We start from the raw sequence: 20,430 nt of genomic DNA on the forward strand, positions 1-20,430 counted from the left end.
TAATCCGACCATGATGAGAGGAAAAACATAACTGGATTTTCAGGGACAGCCATAGAGGCTGATGGGAGGAAAATAAGGAGATGCATGACATTTCAAATCCTCTTTTACTGAGCATGGGTCAAAATGTGTCCGTAGGTGGACTAACCCACAGGTGAAGGAAGAGGAGGAGGGAGGAGTGAAAGGATTACACAAAAAGAACATGATGGATAAAGAATTATAACGAATTAGGACTTCATGGGCCTCTGGTTCAGACAACAAAAAAGACAACAAAACTAAATCTCCATGGATTTGTAAGGTTGGAAAAGAATTGGGTCTATACCAAAGATGGCAGAGAACTTTTATTGTTGGAGGCTCGGACATTTCTCCCCCGAGAATTTCTTAAAATACATTTAAAATCAAATTTGAAAGCAGTGTAATTTTTCAAAATAAAGCTGTGTAATTTTAACACTATATCAGAACATAACCATTGACCAATAATGTGGTGTTTTTTGTAGCTCGGAGGCTTTAGGGTGCCCTTGGCTCTTGGGCCCCTGGGCCTGGGCCTGGTAGGCCCATGCAGTAATCAGTCCTTACGCACATATGCGCGCACACACACACACACACACACACACACACACACACACACACACACACACACACACACACACACACACACACGCACGTATGCACATATGCATGCATGCCCGCCCACACGCACGCACGCACACACACATGCACACACGCACGCATGCACACACACACACACACACACACACAGAATGCTGGACATAATGCTGTCAAGGCCTGTCTGTGTGTGTGTGTGACCTGGAGAGAGGAGTAGCACTAACAGTGACCACAACCCGAAGTAGGGGGACAGCTTGTCTCACAAATACACAAACATTGGACACACACACACACACACACACACACACACACACACACACACAGACACAGACACAGACACACACACACACACACACACACACACACACACACACACACACACACACACACACACACACACACACACACACACACACACACACACACACACACACATTCATAGTATACACATGCAAAGGGGGTTTTAATGTCCCTTGGATCACATGGCTCACCTCCAGCTGCTGCCTAAGGCTGTGGACCTTGGCCTGGAGGCTGGTCAGGTCTCCATGGGCCCCCTCCCCAGCGCTGGGCAAGCCCAAGCCAGCCAGCGGCTCCTGATCCCTGGGCACACATGCTGCTGCTGCTGCTGCTCCTGCCGGAGATGGTTAGGAGTGTAATGTGGGTATTTCAGTTTGGGTACCCTTTGAGAGACTGTTGCAATGGCCAATGTAGAGGGCACATAACAGTATATGCAGAACTGCACTTGTGCAATTTAAAAAGCAGTATGTGTATGTTGCATGTGTATAGTTTTTTCTTCATATCATTTCATTTAATGAAATTGATATGAAACTAACCAAGGTCTTATGCAATAACCTTACCTGATCTGTTTAGTCTGTATTCTTCACTTCATAATGTATACTAGTGTACTGGTTATGTCCTTGCTTGTAAAATCACTTCATGAAAGTATTTTTGACGATGAACTCTTGAGTGTTGCCTGCTCAAATTGTAACTTAACTGTCTGAAACTTCTGTATAGGAGCGCTTCTTGGACTATAGACACTCAAAAGTATTTGGATCGTACAACTTGTATGAAAGAAAAAGAGAAACTCCAATGCACTCTCATTTAGCATGCAATGTTTTAAAATGCGCTTAAAGAGTCAAACTGTAGCAACACTTTACCTGCGTCTGGCAGGGAGGCATGGGTGGCCGCCATGTAGCTGCATGCTGTCTCTCTCTCCCACTCCTCCTTCAGCTTTGAGCCCTGCAACAGGACACAAATGGTAAATGGACTGCATTTATCAAGCGCTTTTCAACTCCTTCCGAGAGACAGGGTGAGCGGACAGGCAGCAGGTTAGCTCGTAGGGCATACAGACAAGGAAAATTAGACAGACAGATCAGGTAGACAGATGGATGGAAAGTTTAGTCAACTGTATATACTGTAGGTAAGCCATACCTAATTGTGCAGTTTATCCATTTGTCTCTGTGTGTGTGTGTGTGTGTGTGTGTGTGTGTGTGTGTGTGTGTGTGTGTGTGTGTGTGTGTGTGTGTGTGTGTGTGTGTGTGTGTGTGTGTGTGTGTGTGTGTGTGTGTGTGTGTGTGTGTGTGTGTGTGTGTATGCGAACACTCATATCCAAGGCCAGCTAATGCACAAGTCTTCCACCGTATATTTGTGTGATATGAGTGACTGGCATGCAATCAGGAAGCACTGTAGACAGGGAATTGGATAATAGGACAGGAACCAGATAAGGCTTCCAAGTGCAGCCTGTCAAACACACACGTATCTCACCCATAAATCATACATCGGATACACAGCATTGGGATAGTCCCATAACACTGACAACAGACAACACATCACCATGCATCACGCATATCTCACCCATAAATCACACAACGTAACAGCATTGGTTGATAATACTCATATACGTAGCATTGATGAGAATGGATAACAATGCTTCTAGCCCACTGCTAATAAACATGACATTATGATGGAATCAAAGGAGCCATAGTGACGTGTATGAACATTATGTCTACCCATATTTAGTGTGAAAGCGAGATTTAGGTTAAAAAAAACTTTTTTTTACGTCTCTCTAACCTGAGATTTTGTCAAAACACTTCCATCTGCCACTCCAATCCTATCAAATGAAACCGAGAGCTGTGAACAGAGATGGTCTCACCTGACTGGAGGAAGTTATGCATGCTGCCTTGCACATAGTTACATCAGCTGAGGTGCAGTGCGTACTGCAAAAACGCCTCAGTGTGCATAATACATCAAAAGCCTACACATGTTTTGCATGATGTTTTTATACCTTTGCAGTCTGTGTATCTAAACCTGTTTTGTGTGACATACTGTGTGTGTGTGTGTAAGTTGGGTGCTCCTTCTGTTTGCACCTTCTGTTTGCCTCAGAAGTTCCAGCTCGTGAGTTCTTGACTACAACAGTATGCTTGTTTTACATGTGTGCTCGTTGTTACTTAAGTGTATGTCTGTATTGTGTGCAATTATCTGAGATTCCAATCTCCTTACATGTTCTAGACCAGTGATTCTCAATCTATGGGCCGCGGGTGCTCCAGGTGGGCCGCGACTCGAGAGGTCTTACAAAAAATAATATTTACCCACATGTTGTTTAGATAATCATCACATGTTGTTTAGTTATCTAATGTCTTGTGTGCGCCCAGAAACGTGAGTACACTTTCTTATTTGGTGGTCTTAGGGTGTTATGGTGTACTATTAGGCAGGATTTATGTTAAACTTAAAACACTGTTTCATTTCAATCGCGGAGGTAATTTTCTACCGCGAATTAATTAGCGCGAGTAACCCGCAAGGTACAGAATTACATTTTCTATCTGCCCTTGTGATATGGTGTATTTTCATGCTTATGGTGTTGATGTATGTGTAAAATGTATATTTGAAATATTATTTTTTAGTTGATTGTGAGGGGAAGCCGTTTTGTCTTGCTACAGTAGGCTATTTCCTTCTATATTAATGGAGCATTTAGTATTTAGCTCACTGTATGTCAGACTAATACATATTTCTCTGACCTGTGAATGCTAGCTTGTTCCATGCTAATTTCATATTCAAAATTTAGGAGTAATTTTCTCCTTAGTCATGTGTTTCACCCACATGCATAGGGATTATTTGAAATTACTGATTTATTATTTATAACAAGAGCCAGTGTGCATTCTTACCAATGCCCCTCAGTGGCCAAAACTTTCTGCAAAGAACTTATTCACCATAATAATTAGGGGTGGTACTGTTCACAAAATTCACGGTTCGGATCATATCACGGTGTCAAGGTCACGGTTTTCGGTTCTCTACGGTTCTTTTTTTTAGTTCATGATAAATGATGCACTGGGAATATTAAACAATATTTATATAACTGCAGTTATAAAGTGATGTATAGGCTTGTAATAGGTTTATTGTATAGGCTCATAATGTGAAAATGGTGTGATTTTAATTGCGTCATCCTCTGATTGGTCTTATACGCTAATGTATTAATCAGAGAGACTGGATAAGATACTCCTAGAATGTCTGTTTTACATATTTTTCTGGTAATGATGGAAAGCTCGCACATCCACAGGAACGTCTGACCTGGGAGCAAAAGAAATCCTGGTCGTGCAGCGGACTTTTTCTCACTTACATATTTTTCTGGGCAGTACATGAATTGCGGTTTGCGACGGATTGCACGGTTCGGTTCGGTATGTGTGTAAATTGTACGGTTTCGGTATTCGGTGCGGTTTGTGCCATCCCTAATAATAATATATTATGTATATTATATTATATTATATTATATTATATTATATTATATTATATTATATTATATTATATTATATTATATTAGGCCTATTTTATTTTATTTTATTATTATTATTTTATTTATATTATATTGGGCTATGTGGTTTGGTGGGCCTCAGAATTTTTTCACATTTCAAAGTGGGCCTTGGTGTTCTGAAGTTTGAGAATGGCTGTTCTAGACTAACCGTGTCTTGCATTTTCCTACCTGGTTCTGCTGGTCTCTTTCCACTTCCTGGAGAGACTGTCTGAGGTCCTCCAGCTCCCTTTCTTTCTCCAGGGCAGTCATTTCTGCTTTCTGAAGTTCTTGCCTGAGTTCTTCCACATCATTGTCCCTTTCCAAAACAGCTTTCTCTCTTTCTTGAAGTTCTTGCTTGAGTTCTTCCAGATCATTGTCCCTTTCCAAAACGGCTTTCTCTCTTTCTTGAAGTTCTTGCTTGAGTTCTTCCAGATCATTGTCCCTTTCCAAAACAGCTTTCTCTCTTTCTTGAAGCTCTTGTCTGAGCTGATCTAGCTTCTTTGCTGTCGTGACAGCGGCCGAGTCTCTCTCCTGCACTCCTGCTTTGAGCATGGACAACTCTTTCTCTTTCTCCAGGGCGGACTTCTCGCTCTTCTTCGCTGCTTCTTTGAGTTGGGATAGCTGATTTTCTCTCTCCACGGAGGTCATGTCTCTCTTCTGAACTGCTTGCTTGAGTTGTTCGAGCTCCTTCCCCTTTTCAAGCACAGTAGTCTCTCTCTCCTGAAGACAGGCTCTGAGGTGGTTCAGCTCCGTCGCCATGGTATCCAGTGCAGCTCTGTCCTTCTTTTTCTCAACCAGGGCAGCAGCCTCGCTCTTCTGAAGAGCTTCTCTCAGCTCAGTCAGCTCCCTCTCCTTCTCCTCCATCGCCACCTCCTTCCCTTTGGCCTTATCCTCCACAGCCCGCCGCATTTCTTCCAAGGTTCTCTTCACCTGTGCCAGCTCTTTCTCATTCTCGCCGATGGTCCTCAGGTCTTGCTCCTTCCCTTCCTGCACAGCCTGCTCCTTTGCCTTCAGCACCTCCCTAAGATCAGCGAGCTCTTTCTCTGTCTTCTCTAGTAAGGCCTTCTCTTTCTGCCTCTCCTCCAATGCCGCCTGCTCCCTCTCTTGCAAAGTGTCCCTGAGACGAGCAACCTCCTTCTCCTTATCCTGTATCACAGCTTCCTGCTTTCGCTTTTGGTCCATCAAGGTCTGGTCCTTCTCCTGCAGCAGCCTTCTGAGGTTAACAAGCTCTTTCTCCATCGCCCCAACGGTTCGCTTCTCCTTCTGCATCTCCTCAAGTGCACTCTGGTTCCTCTCCTGCAACAGGTCTCTGAGATGACTAAGCTCCTTCTCCTTCTCCTCAAGTGAGGTGTTTGTCCTCTGCTGCTCCTTGACTGTCTCCAGTAATTGCTCCTGGAGCTTGGCCAGCTCGCTCTCCTTCTCCACGAGTGCATCCTTTGCTTGCTTTTGCTCTGTGAGTGCAACTTGGTCTTTGTCCTTCAAGGCCAACCTGAGCTGATCGATCTCCTTCTGTTTGCTGAGCGACGATGACGATACCTTTTCTTTATATTCTTGCATCTCTTTCTCCATGTCTTTGATCGTTTGTTTGAGCTCAGCCACCTCCTTCTCTCTCTGCTCGAGTGCAGCTTTCTCCCTCTGCTTCTCCTCCGCCACCTCCGTCTCCTTGCCTTGCAGCAACTCCTTCAAATGAGCAATCTCTTTGTCCTTGTCTAAAAGTGCAGCCTCCTGCTTTTGCTTTTGTTCCTTCAAAGCCTGGTCCTTCTCCTGCAGCAACACCCTGAGGCCAACAAGCTCCTTCTCCATCTCCTGAACTGTTCCCATTTCCTTCTGTTTCTCCTGCAATGCCTGCCTGAGCCGAGCCAGCTGCATCTCCTTCTCCTCGAAGGTGTCCAGGGGGACGAAGCGGGCCTGCAGTGCCTCCTGCAGGGTGTCCAACTCGGCTCTCTGCTCCTGAAGCTCCCTGAGGAGGCAGTCTGCCTCCTCCCGCGCACCCCTGTACTGCGTCAGAGCCTCCTTCGCTCTCGTCTCGGCCTCCTCCACCGTCGAAGTCAGGGTGCTGGCCAGCGCCAGGTGCTCCTCACGGGGGACAAAGTCTCCTTTGGGAGGAGGAGGTGAACCTCCCATCACAACGGGCTCCATGACCACTGTGTTGTTGCTTAGGATCTCTTTGTCGGCGTTTGCAGAGTAGACAGTGCCGGGCTCTTGTTCTGTGGCCCTTCCTGGTCGTGTGCCCTCCACATGGGGAGAATTAGGAGCGGTGCTGCTCGGTGTGTTATCTTGGCTCCTTTGACTGGTCATTGGTGCCCTGCCGTGTGTCTGTGTCTGTCCCTGTGCCTGGGTCGAGGTCTCCAAGTTTGGCTGTTCTGACTCCCCGTAGATCAAGCTGTCCTGGTCCTGCCTCAGCATGATGATCTGCCGACCCACGGCGTCTGACAGGAGCCTCTTGGTGGCGTCCAGGTCCACACTGCTCTCCTTCTCCCTGCCGTCCCTCTGCCCCCTCAGGCTGGCCTCAGCCTGCTCCAACCTCGCGCCGACCTCCTGCCTCTCCCTGTCCACGCGGTGCAGGTGCTGCCTCAGCCTTTGCACCTCCCCGGCCAGCTGCTCCTCCCTGGACCGGTGCTCGTCCCCGCGTCTCCTGCTCATGCTCAGCTCTCTGTGGAGCCGCACCACCTCCCCCTGCGCCTGCTCCCGCTGCACCTTGGCCTCGTGCAGCTGCACCCTCAGCTCCTCCACCAGGTTCTCCCTCACGGACATCAGGTGGGCCTGCATCTGCCGCACGCGCGACTCCGAGCCCACCATCCTCCTCTGCACCTGCAATGGAACAGAAAGGCTTTATTGTCATACCGAGTTCAATGAGATTTACAGTCAACTGTCCTTTCAAGGTCCACATAGTGCAAAGTGTAAACACACAAATAATGTACTAATAAGAACTGCAAAATTACTATGAAATAGAAAGATATATATGCAGACTCTCTGAGAATGCAGATAGAGACAACATTATTGAGACAACATACAATGAATGAAGGAATGAATGAATCACTCACTCACTCAATTAATCTTGATGAAGCTTACAAAAAGGAGTCATTGGTACAAAATAGGCATTGATACAATAAAGAATGGTAGAAGTAGATTAAGTGAAGGGAACAAATAACCGCACACCACTTTTGATCCCGTTTTATTACACCATCTTTTGACCTGTGTGGTCTTTGTCAGTTGCCACACCTCATGAAGCCCACACAGGTTGAAATGCTGTGTAGCACAGAATCAGTGTGCTGTGATTTTTTCCACTTCACTTGACGTGCCTTTGATCCAGTACCTCATCACTATGGTAGTAAACCTTTGCAATGAATATAACAGCATTCCACTGGCGGAACGTTGTGCATTATGGGGCAGCGTATCAGACACCAAGGAGTCCAAGTGAGTCTCAAAGCCTCACCTCCCGTAGAGCCTCCTCCAGCTGCCAGGAGCGTGCGTGTGCGTCCTTCAGGGCCCGCTCGCCACCCCTCCTCTGCTCCTCGTGCTGGGCCTCCCTCTGGGAGAGTAGGGCGCGCAGCTTCAGGGCCTCCTCCTCTGCCAACTCCTGTCTCCTCCGCACCTCCCTCAGCTCCCTCCGCAGAGCCTCCACCTCCCCGACAAACGCCTCCCCAGGGCGGACGGGCGGCCTGTGCATGGCGACGGGCATGGCGACGGGGCCTCCTTTGGCCTACAAGGTGCATGCACAGAATACACATTCACAGGCATTTACATGCATCACTATAAAATGATGATAAACACAGTCATTAAAGAATATACACCACCAACCTTATTGCTAGCATATAGGGTACATTCACAGAATACATATACTACATGCAGTACCATAGATGCTATCCCTAACCCTAACCTACACGGCAAATACACAGAATACACAGCCAGCCATTAAATACTTTACATGCATCATCACATTACATTACATTAATTCTACTTAGTTGACACTTTTATCCAAAGCGACTTAGTTATTTACAGACTATTAGTTACAGTCCCTGGAGCAGTGTTGCTCAAGGACACCTCAATCATGGAGTGTGGTAGGGAGTGCAAGTGTGGGATTTGAACCTGCAACCCTCTGATCAAAAGTCCATGTCCTTAACCATGAGGACACGGCTGCATCAGTATAAGATGTACAGTTAACACATAGGTAAACACTAAGGCCGACCCAGTGTACATGCACAGAATACAAAAAGGCATATCATGTATCACTGTAAGATGCATGGGCAGTCATGGGTAAGTGGTTAAGGCGTCAGACTTGCCAGGTTGGTGGGGGGAGTAATTAACCAGTGCTCTGCCCCATCCTCCTCCATGACTGAGGTACCCTGAGCATGTTACTGTCCCACTGCATTGCTCCCTTTATCCCTCTATATAGTCAACATAGAAAATAAACTAGTATTTAGTATAAGAAATGTAATCTACATTAGGTGCGTCTTGACTGTATTGTACATTTGGTACATGGCATTTACTTGGTATAATTGCCATTTACTGCTTTTCCATGATGTGTCTATTAGTTCCAAGCAATCTGTTTATTTTAATATCCTGCTCGTCCAGCATCTTCAGTCTGGGAGTTCTGATTGCATGTCACACAATATTCAGTCAATATTCAGTTTATTAAACAATAATAACACATCACAGATATTGGTATATGACGGGCTTGGCCCACACTAATGATACCATTTTTTAATCACTTAGATACAGTCGATATTCACCTCTCTAAAACCATAAGACATATCATTGATGTAAAATATGTATTTAATTTTCTGCTCCTGCGATACTGAGCTGATAACAAATGTGATTAAGCAAGCCTCCAGCAAATCTGACATGAGGGATCAATATGCTGTCTGTACAGCATCTGTGGCCGGTGGACATATCCAGAAATCAGTTAATTTAAGTTAGCCAAAGGAATCACCAGATACGTGTGCTGCATAGCTAGTGTTCAACTCGTCTTAAGAAACCCTGTTGGCATTTAGTCCATGAGAGACATTCAGTCGTGTCTCTGTGGTGATTGCACATTGGCTGAAAGGGCGGTTAGCATGGCTAACAAGAGGAGACAGGCGTCACATGCGCTACATAATAAACTACGGTAGAGTTCACCCCGGCTAAGAAACACTGTTGGCATTTAGTGCATGAGAGACGATCAGTCATGTCTCCATGGTGATTATTGAACATGCTCACCGCCCTTTCAGCCAATGGGCAGTATATGTCTCATTAAAGGGACTCATGGCTAGCAAGACATGAAACTGATGCCAGGTACAGCACAGTGTACAAAATGTGCTTTTACCGTAACACACTAACTTTATTTAAAGTTTACAAAATCGGGTAATAATTTAGAAAAGGGTTCATGTGTGTGTGTGTGTGTGTGTGTGTGTGTGTGTGTGTGTGTGTGTGTGTGTGTGTGTGTGTGTGTGTGTGTGTGTGTGTGTGTGTGTGTGTGTGTGTGTGTGTGTGACTTACAGCATGAAGATCTGCTGCGTGTACTCTCTCCTTCATTATTTCCACTCCTCCTCCTCCACTTGCCCACTCCACACCCGATGGAGGCAGCTTAGCCTGAGAGAGAGAGAGAGAGAGAGAGAGAGAGAGAGAGAGAGAGAGAGAGAGAGAGAGAGAGAGAGAGAGAGAGAGAGAGAGAGAGAGAGAATTTCAGTTTTCATGTTTCTGTACATGATGTTCCTATGTGACAGTACTGTATGTATGTGTGGTGTGTGTGTGGCCAGACCAGTTAAGACCAGACTGAGCATCAACCCTCTCGCCTCACCACTAGTCATTATGTTTGAAGTCACACACACACACACATGCACAAACGCACACACAAGCACACGCGCACACAACGCTGGGCTCTGTTTTATTAATTATGTTTCATTCCGTGCATGCCTGTGTTGTGATCTGCACAAATGATGGTCTGAGAGAAACGCTAATGATCTCTACACACACTAAGGTCCAAGAAAAAGACAAGGACCACTGTGCGGGGATACACATAGGCGTGTGAACACACACACACACACACACACACACACACACACACACACACACACACACACACACACACACACACACACACACACACACACACACACACACACACACACACACACACACACACACACACACCAGGGCGTAGCAAAACACATACTATAAGCTGGGAACACACATGGTTTCATAAATCCGCTTTAAAGCTTGCAACACAGAACTCCCACGTTCCAAACTTGGCTGGAATCTTCATTGATCATATCCTCACAATGTTTCTGGGGTGATACCGAAAGGAGCTGTTTATTGAAAACCTGCACATCAGCTTTGACGAGGCTTTCAATTCATCATGCCTGCTGTGCCAGCTTCAAATTAATAGCTGTCGGAGTATGAAAATGAGCCTTAAGCAAACTGTGTACTCTGTGTGCCCCATGCCCCAAGCAAGCTTTGGATTGCACCAGGACTTGCATCTGAAATGTGCCCTGGCTTATCATGCCAACAAGAAGCTTAAATACATCTCTACTGATCTGGTCAAACATAAAGTTACATAAAATAAGTAAAAAGTGTAAATAAAATGAAGTATAAGTTGTTAACGTATAACACTTTCTACACTGCTGCCAACAAAGCTTTTTCAGTCCACTCTTCAAATGACAAGTTGGATGTTGTGTACATAGTTGAATTTTACCCCCTAATCTGAGTTGCTCATTTATCTCAATAAAATCAGGAAGTGCGCTCAACACCTTCTAATACGTGAGACTGGGTGCTCAACTCTGTCGATGAATGAACCCAAACTTGAAAAATCAATCAATGAAGAAACACAGTGTGTAGTGTGTACTGCAGATGTGGGCAAACTCAGGCCCGGGGGCCACATGCGGCCCGCTCAGCCATTTCATGCGGCCCTCAGAGGCTTTCCAAGAAAAAAAATGCAGATTCATATGGTCACTCATTCTTAAATTGGCTACCTAAAACAAGTTTCTTGGAAACACAAGATTACTTAAGTCTACATCTAGATACAATTAGCAGGAATGGCATAACTGACAATGGTGTAATTATGTTGGCGTACACCTTTTCTTTTTATTGACACGGGCAAGTTGCCTACGACATCCGGCCCTTTGGTCAACTTTCTAAACCCAATGAGGCCCTTGGGCCAAAATAATTGCCCACCCCTGGTGTACGGTATAGTTTGAATGGGTATGTGTGTTTGTACATGGGGGTGGTGTGGCATGGCATCAAAATCAACCAACATACCTGATGAGATCTCTGGGAACTCCTCTCCACCTCTTTGGCTGTAGAGAAGAGAAGAGAAGAGAAGAGAAGAGAATAGAAGAAAAGAAAAGAAAAGAAAAGAAAAGAACAGAGAAAAGAGAAGAGAATAGAAGAAAAGAACAGAGAAGAAAAGAAAAGAAAAGAAAAGAAAAGAAAAGAAAAGAAAAGAAAAGAAAAGAAAAGAAAAGAAAAGAAAAGAGATGAAAGGTCATTTATTCATGAGTGGCACAGCAGAGCATTGCAGACCTCCGGCCCTCTGCCTGCTTCCTACAGCTAGACACAAAGGCTTTTTTGTCACAGTCCTACAATTGTGCTGGTGGTTTGTGTGTGTGTGTGTGTGTGTGTGTGTGTGTGTGTGTGTGTGTGTGTGTGTGTGTGTGTGTGTGTGTGTGTGTGTGTGTGTGTGTGTGTGTGTGTGTGTGTGTGTGTGTGTGTGTGTTCAGTCAAGTGCCTGGTCCCCACACTCTCCATCTCTACCCATCTTCCTCCTTTTTCATCTCTCTCTCTCTCTCTCTCTCTCTCTCTCTCTCTCTCTCTCTCTCTCTCTCTCTCTCTCTCTCTCTCTCGACCTTATCTTTCATTCCCTCCCTCTTCTCCGATGTGTGTGTTTGTGAACACTTGGACAAGTGTTTGCTTCACACCCTTAGTCTGTTGCAGGACAAAACCTCAAACCCAGAACCAGCAAAAGCATCCGCCTTTTGATGTATTGTGTCTTACCACCAGAGATGTCAAAAGTAAAAGTACAAGTAAAAAATAAAACTGTCCACAGTTTCCTTACAACAGAGGTTACTTCAAGCTGCCGTCACACACACACACACACACACACACACACACACACACACACACACACACACACACACACACACACACACACACACTCACACACACACACACACACACACACACACACACACACACACACACACACACACACACACACACACACACACACACACACACACACACACCGCTGGGCACTGTTTTATTAATTATGCCTCATTCCATGCATGCCTGTGTTGTGATCTTTGCAAATGAAGACGTGATGGGCTGAGAGAAAAGGTAATGATCTCTACACACACTAAGCTCCAAGAAAAAGACAAGGGCGTATACTTCATGACCCACTGTGCGGAGAAACACATAGGAGTGTGAACAGACACACACACACACACACACACACACACACACACACACACACACACACACACACACACACACACACACACACACACACACACACACAAACACACACAGGGTACAAAGAAAGAAAGAAAGAAAGAAAGAAAGAAAGAAAGAAAGAAAGAAAGAAAGAAAGAAAGAAAGAAAGAAAGAAAGAAAGAAAGACACACACACACACACACACACACACACACACACACACACACACACACACACACACACACACACACACACACACACACACACACACACACACACACACCTCATAGAGAGCATATATGCCTCACAGTGCAGGGGCACACAGAGCAGCAGGGGAACATGGTCAGAGAAGCATGATCTGCATTATATCCTACCCCTCTGACTAGCATGTATAATGTAGTAGACCTTTATTATGTCGCTGTCCAGCACAAACCTCATATCTCCACTATTTCTTGTATCATTTTATATTCATTCTTTATACATTGTAACATTTTAATCAGTAACTCTGGTCAGTCTCCATGAGAATATACAGTATGTATGCTTATTTAATAACCAACTTTAATGTTGAACTTATTTATTTATAAAATAGTGATATATAAATCAATCATTTAAAAAAATGAAAAGTGGAGATACAAGGTTTGTGTTGGACAACGACGATTTATTTTAATTTTTCTCCTTTGACAGGGAGAGTGGTGGAATAGTGCAAACATAGCACAGCAACTTCAGTGTTACTGATAAATGCATCTAAACTCTGTCCCCAAAAGACTACCTCCGTCTCCAATATAATGTCCCACCCCAAACACACACAAACACACAGTACATAGGTGCAAACACATGCACGCATGCACAAGCGCACGCACGCACGCACACACACACACACACACACACACACACACACGCACGCACACAGCCCTACCTCTGAAGGTGGTGTCAATGGCTCCCTTGAGGAGGATGACGATGTGCTGGTCCTGTTTGAGGCGTGCGTAGTGCAGGGCATCGTGCCCCAAGGCATCCTGGGCCATGACCTCCGCCCCCGCTTTCAGCAGCACCTCCACCACCTCCTTACTGCCACCCTCACTGCCTCGGATCAGAGGAGTCCTGAACAGTGTGAACACACACATGGACATACAGTACACACATGCACACATACACAGACACAGACACAGACACAGACACAGACACACACACACACACACACACACACACACACACACACACACACACACACACACACACACACACACACACACACACACACACACACACACACACACACACACACACACACACGATACTTGAATAAGGAAATGAAATGTCTCCACATTGGTGTTACTCATTAGACCGCAACGTCTTAATAGTGTGTGTTTATGAAGCTAAAAAAAGAAAAGATGCAAGATAATTCACTGGCCTTGACTGGAATGAAGACGGGCATAAAGATTTGAAGCATATTATAAGCATACATGACTCCTCCTCACTCCATCTCTGAAATGCACACACCGTATTTTAAATGTTTAGGCTCTAAACTGGGCATGCCTGCACACATGAATACTGTGATGATCCACTGTGCTCCTGAAGAGCATTGCACACACACCACACCCTTGCAAACATGCACATACAGTATAGGTATGTACACAGACATGTATAACCACGAGCACACATGCGCGCACGCGCACGCGCACGCGCACGCGCACACACACACACACACATACACATACACACACACACATACACATACACACACACATACACATACACACACACACACACACACACACGGACATACAGAGCTGGGTCACCATGGCAATGCATACCGTACATGTTGTATGCGTTTTCCTCTGTGCACTCATCTCACTCAGTGGCCCTGTCGCTGTCCACACACACACACACACACACACACACACACACACACACAGACACACACAGACACACACAGACCCACACACACACGTACACACACGCACACGCACAAACACACACATGCACGGGCTGGAGAGTCAAGCATAGTGTGTGTATGGTATGCTGCTAAAAGATGAGTGTATGCAGGCTAGGCCTTGCTGTCTGTCATCAAAAGCATTGAGAGCCCCTCTTCAGATAGAGGGCTTTCTGTTCCACCCACCCAGCACACACACACACAAGGATACACACGCAAACATACTGTTCACACACGCATGCACATGTACTGTGCATGTACACGTACACGTGACACGCTGAGGAACACACTCATAGGCCACACAAAAACACACGCACGCACGCACGCACACATGCACGCGCACCAGGCACGTGCACTCCAATACGGCAGGGGAGGCACGGCCTCACCAGCTCCAGATGAGAATGATGAGATGCAGTTAATGTGAATAATAGTAACAATAACAGCTATTGTTTTCGAGCATCTGCACCATAACTACCATTTGAGCAGTATTTAAACAGTTTCACTCATTTTCAATCATTTCCGTGGCCAAAATCTTAATATTTGCCCATTTCATGTCAAATTTCTCCGAATACGCTGCATTTGGGCCAACTCTGAACTGGCCTCACCCCGGATTGCGCAATCCCTCGTTAACAAACTTGTGCGCATGCGCCATGTTGCTCGTTCTGTGAATGCAACCTGGTAATATTGTATTAAACGTTTTTATACACTTAATAGAAGTATGTATGGTGTGCCCTCATTTCCTGATATTTTTAAAATATTTTCTACGTTTGATTATCATTTCTTTACCCTGTACGCTTTGGCATAACGCCCACTGAAAGATACAATGGTGAGGCGAGCTGTAGCCTGGCCGCAGACTCCTTCTGGTGTTGAGTCTTGCTGGACAGTTACGTCATAGCGAATCTGAAGTTCACAATACAGTCAGTCGGTGTTGTTGGCTAGCTTGGTCACTTTGACTGCTACAAGTGGATTTCATAACGAAACTAAGAGCATTCTCAAAGTTGGATTTCCAAGGGGAAAATATGTGATAAAGAATGGAGGACCGACAAAGCTGAAGGGTTTGCTACTCAGGTGACCGGTCAGAATAAATACCCGATCATTTCAAAGTGAGTGGTACAACACTGCAGAAAATATTTGTTGTTTCCCTTGTGTCTTGTTTGCAACCGGCGAGAATGTGTGGAAGACCATTCGCATGGGATTTTACGACTTAACAATTTACTAAGGACTAAGGAGCCTCACGAAACACAAATCCTCGCGGCTACTCATATTATTCAATGCCAAATTGCTTCAGACGTTTGGGGCGACGTTTGGGGCTTTGGATGAACAGCACCGGCTAAAGTAACGTTAGCATGCACAACGCCAAAGTGAAGGAAATAGCGGCGCATGGACCTGATGCACGAGTTCAGGTAAGACCAATTTCCTATGTGTGTGAAGCCTGTGTTTGTGAGACCCGTGGGGATACAGAGAATCCGCCGTGATTCTGTCCAGTGTGGTAGCTTTTGAGATGGGCACCGGATTCTCATGTGCCCGGTAACTGTTTGTAAAGTTGAGTGCTACCCCCACGTAGCCGACTAGCTGATGACATTCTCTGAGAAGCTGTGTTGGGCTTACTACATAGTTTAAACAAAGCGCGAGGGATTATGAATCAAGTCTTTGTAAAATAGGGAAACTGGAAGTTATTTAATGAAATATCTGAGCTTATTGAGCGTGGGATGCTGTTGACAGCTTCATTTATGCTCAGTATTGTCTGCTGTGTGTCCCCGAAAGCTAGCTAAAAAAAAATACACCTGCACGGTCCAGCCTAGCATTGCAGAACAGGAGCGAGTCTGTTGGATAGTGAGCTTCAGTGGCTGAATGCACAATTCCCCTTTTAAGTTTTAACCATGGCTACTCTTTTCGAAAATAGGCACGTCCTTTCCCGGTATTGGTAACATTTGGTTCTGCGGTACATTTGAACCGGCAGCAAGAGGACGACTGACTGAATTGAATAGTGTTGCAGGGCTTGTTGATTTGTTTGCATCCAATGTAATGTACGAACGGTGAAGGCGAGATCACTCTATAGGCAGCAGCAGTTTGTACTTTAGTAGCCTACTTGAGGACAGTTTGTTTCGTATGTTGGTCGACAAAAATGCTTCTACATTTCAAACGAGTATGTTTGCACACGAGGAGTTTTGCTCTGCTTTGACAAAGGCTACGATGCTGGCTGCGATACGAGGCTACGATAGCCTTAGTTTTCCTGATTGTTCGTGCTGTCCGGTTGCGTGGAGTGATATTCTTGTCGTGTTGCTTGTCACAAACTCCAACTCCGCAAGCGGACAAAGCATTTTTCTTATAATTTCTTAACATGTCTGCAATCGCTCTGCTTAAATGAGCAAGAGAACTAGCTGCGTGGAGAGAACTGTCAAAAACAGATTTCTTCAGAACAGAAGTTGAAGTTACAGATAACGCGCATGCCTGATAAGTGCGGTGTATCACGGGAGGTGGAGTTTTACTAACACACCAAACACTGCGTAAACGCTCTCCTGTCTTGCCTACACACGCAATGCAACTCGTGAATGATACAGTATTGATTTTATTATTATGGACTTGATCGCCAACATTTCTGCCCTGCCTGTTTTCCCATCCACCGGCCGCTACTGGTACAGGGTACCGTTGAGGTAAATCAAATATACCCGTGTAACTACAAGACTCTGATTTAATTCCAAGGTGTAGGCATAACAGAAATGACAGTCCCAAAATATTTGGTGACCATATCGAAGCGTGTAATATCTGTTTACGTTGACATTCGCTTCCTGCCACACCTTTGTCCCACATCTACTCTCTCCTCACCTCCCCTCACCTCCTCTCCTCTCCTTTCCTCTCCCCCTCTCCTCTCTTCTCTCCTTTCCTCTCCCCCTCTCCTCTCTTTTCCCATCTCCTCGCCTCTTCTCTCTTCTCCTCTCCCTCTCCTGTCCTCTCCTCTCCTCTCCTTGAGCTCCTCTCCACTCATCCTCCTTTCTCCTCTCATCTCCTCTCCTCTCTCTTCTCCTCCCCTCTCCTCCTCTCTTATCTCCTCTTCTCTCCTCCTCTCCTCTCCCCTCTCCTCTCCTCTCCTCTCCTCTCCTCTCCTCTCCTCTCCTCTCCTCTCCTCTCCTCTTCTCTCCTCTCCTCTCCTCTGCTCTGCTCTGCTGTCCACATTGGTGATCTGTGGTTTATCTGAGACCACTGTTTGAATCCTGTGTGTGTGTGTGTGTGTGTGTGTGTGTGTGTGTGTGTGTGTGTGTGTGTGTGTGTGTGTGTGTGTGTGTGTGTGTGTGTGTGTGTGTGTGTGTGTGTGTGAGAGATCTAATAGCATTTTCTCTGCGGAAATGCAGTAAGCTTATGTCAAAATATGTAGGCCTACCTTATGTTAAGAAAGCTGCTATGACATATGGAACTTGTCGGTAGGCCTATTTGGCAATTATTTATTTGAAAATCTGATATTGAAAAAGTTGCCTCACCAGCCATAAATCCCAGCGCACGTTACTGGCACGCACGCACGCACAGACACACACACACACACACACACACACACACACACACACACACACACACACACACACACACACACACACACACACACACACACACACACACACACACACACACACACAAATGGCCAGCAAATACAAAAGCTGAAGCTCTCTGCCCCAATAGAGTGTCTTTGTTGTATGAAACCAATGCACAGGGAAAACAACAGACTGCCAAGCAAGTGTGCTAAAGCTTTAGCAATCATTTAGGTAAGGGCTAATTGTTATGAGAGAGAGGTCAGGACGAGGTCAGAACATAAAGATAAGACATGACACGACCACATGACTCATGTTATTCCGTCCCAGTTGAGGGGAAAGCATTGGTTTGGTCTGCGACCGCCCATATAAGGTGGAAGAGAACAATGAGGATGTTGACGTTCATGCCTGAGATCACAGGGTGGGAGATCTGTGAGTGGGAGGCCTACGTGATCTCATGTGGATAAAACCTTTGAAAGATTTATTGCTGGAAGAAAACGCGGTTTCTAGAAGATAGCACAATCTACTCCTATTCGTCTGAAATGAGCTAGTGAAACGCTCTGCTTGGGATGGCTGAGCTGCCCACTTCGCATGGGTAAGCTAATGCTAACTTCCTTTCCTAGGGGTCACCCCCAGGAAGAGTAGTTGATATGTTTATCAGCTATGGGGGATCCTAATAAAATATCAAATATCAAATGACAACAGTAGCATCTCACATATATATATATATATACTGTATATATATCCACTGTCAAGTTATTACCATTGACAGTAAATAGAATGGACGCCAAATCAACGCTATTTGCCATTCAACGCTTTGAAGCCAGATTTGGGAACATTCCACCTTACATTCCACCTTAGCAACGCCAACGCAGGTGCTGATTGGACAACAAAACACCCAATCAGAGAATGCTCAGTTCAAGTCATGTCCCGCCCCTCCCACGATGGCAATAACAAGGGTGAAAAATTAATATCACGCTGCGAGGGTGCTACTGAACCAACCCACTTTTCGGCTGTGCGACTGGTAAGTGTCAATAAAGAAACCTTGATTTTCACTGAAACATAACCCATTAAAAAACTGCTGATCAATAAGTGTGGCGAATATCAATACATAACGGTAATGAAATCTTGAAGGGTAGTTTACAATAGCACTTGAGTAATATTAGCTTAGCTAGCGAGTCCCATCCTCATGTCACCCACTTCATCACGTTGTAATTGAAACGTAATGACAGGGAAAAAATGACTATTGCATACAAGTTGGACAGTCTTACAACATGCAATCTGCGACTATAGTTGTGAGCCTTCTCTCAAAACAAGTAGGCTAGTGATCACTCAAAGCAGGACATAACGTCTACTTTGTGTTTTGATTGAAAGCAATAGCCTACGTTCTTGTGCTGCCATGTCTGTGGGCATGTTCTTCAAAATATGTTCAAGATCAGATTAATTGACCCCCACGTACTTAATGCATTTACCAGCTATCCACAGCATAGACTCCAGTAATTCATCATCAGATGTGTAGGCTTTGTATGAGTAGGCCAATTTGAAGTGCCACCAGAGATCTTGATGTGCCCTGTATTTAATTTCTAGCCCACCACACACAGTTGACGGTGGTGTATAGCTAAATCGGTGTCAGAAAATGCAAATGTACAGCTATTACAAAGATATTTGTCACTAGAATTACTGAAGTAGAACATGAAGTGACATTGGAGTGAATTACCTTTATGTGCAACGGTTGTTAAAGCATGTATGACATTTTTTAAATGATGTGGTGTGTTTGTATATGCTTGAACATCCCACAGACAAAACAGCTATCCAGCTATTTTCATACACCATGGTACCAAAGCTTCCTGATTAAAACTTCCTGGTTTATTTTCTTCATATTTGTTCATTCAGATGGGTGTGTGGCGATCATGAAGATGGAACCTGCCAGCGAGCTCCAGCCCTTTATCCTCCATTTTAATAAGTCATTTACATTTCATTAAACGTACCTGATGTCTCAACCAATATGACTTAAGTAATACATAGTACTGCTTTCAATCCCTGAAGCAATGTGGTGACCAACAACACAAGAAGAACCCCCATATACATGTACGTCATGAGTCGTGTTGACGTTTAACTTGTTTCTTTTTTAAATAAACACTTACTATTATCATCCCAATGTTTCTTGTGCTTGAGACCTGTAT

General features: G+C 45.1%; 1 protein-coding gene and 1 long non-coding RNA gene across 3 annotated transcripts in view; one reads left to right on the forward strand and one right to left on the reverse strand.

The window, feature by feature from the left end:
* The window catches only part of uacaa (uveal autoantigen with coiled-coil domains and ankyrin repeats a), a 53,603-nt gene that overhangs the window by 1,588 nt on the left and 31,585 nt on the right, over positions 1-20,430 (reverse strand). Inside the window, exons 8-14 of one of the 2 annotated variants that reach the window (XM_063196503.1) lie at positions 13,713-13,894; positions 11,624-11,661; positions 9,866-9,958; positions 7,824-8,090; positions 4,577-7,198; positions 1,761-1,842; positions 1,095-1,231 (exon numbers count right to left, since the gene is read on the reverse strand). In XM_063196503.1, coding sequence (XP_063052573.1) covers positions 1,095-1,231; positions 1,761-1,842; positions 4,577-7,198; positions 7,824-8,090; positions 9,866-9,958; positions 11,624-11,661; positions 13,713-13,894 — 3,421 coding nt within the window. Of the gene's footprint in view, positions 1-1,094; positions 1,235-1,760; positions 1,843-4,576; positions 7,199-7,823; positions 8,091-9,865; positions 9,959-11,623; positions 11,662-13,712; positions 13,895-20,430 lie in introns of both variants that reach the window. The other variant, XM_063196502.1, reaches the window with a different exon arrangement.
* Positions 19,016-20,401, forward strand: LOC134447168 (uncharacterized). The gene is made up of 2 exons (XR_010034571.1): positions 19,016-19,271; positions 20,141-20,401. It is a non-coding gene; the product is annotated as an uncharacterized LOC134447168 (long non-coding RNA).

Source organism: Engraulis encrasicolus, chromosome 4 (assembly GCF_034702125.1).
Source record: "Engraulis encrasicolus isolate BLACKSEA-1 chromosome 4, IST_EnEncr_1.0, whole genome shotgun sequence".
In the NCBI taxonomy this organism is placed as follows: domain Eukaryota; kingdom Metazoa; phylum Chordata; class Actinopteri; order Clupeiformes; family Engraulidae; genus Engraulis; species Engraulis encrasicolus.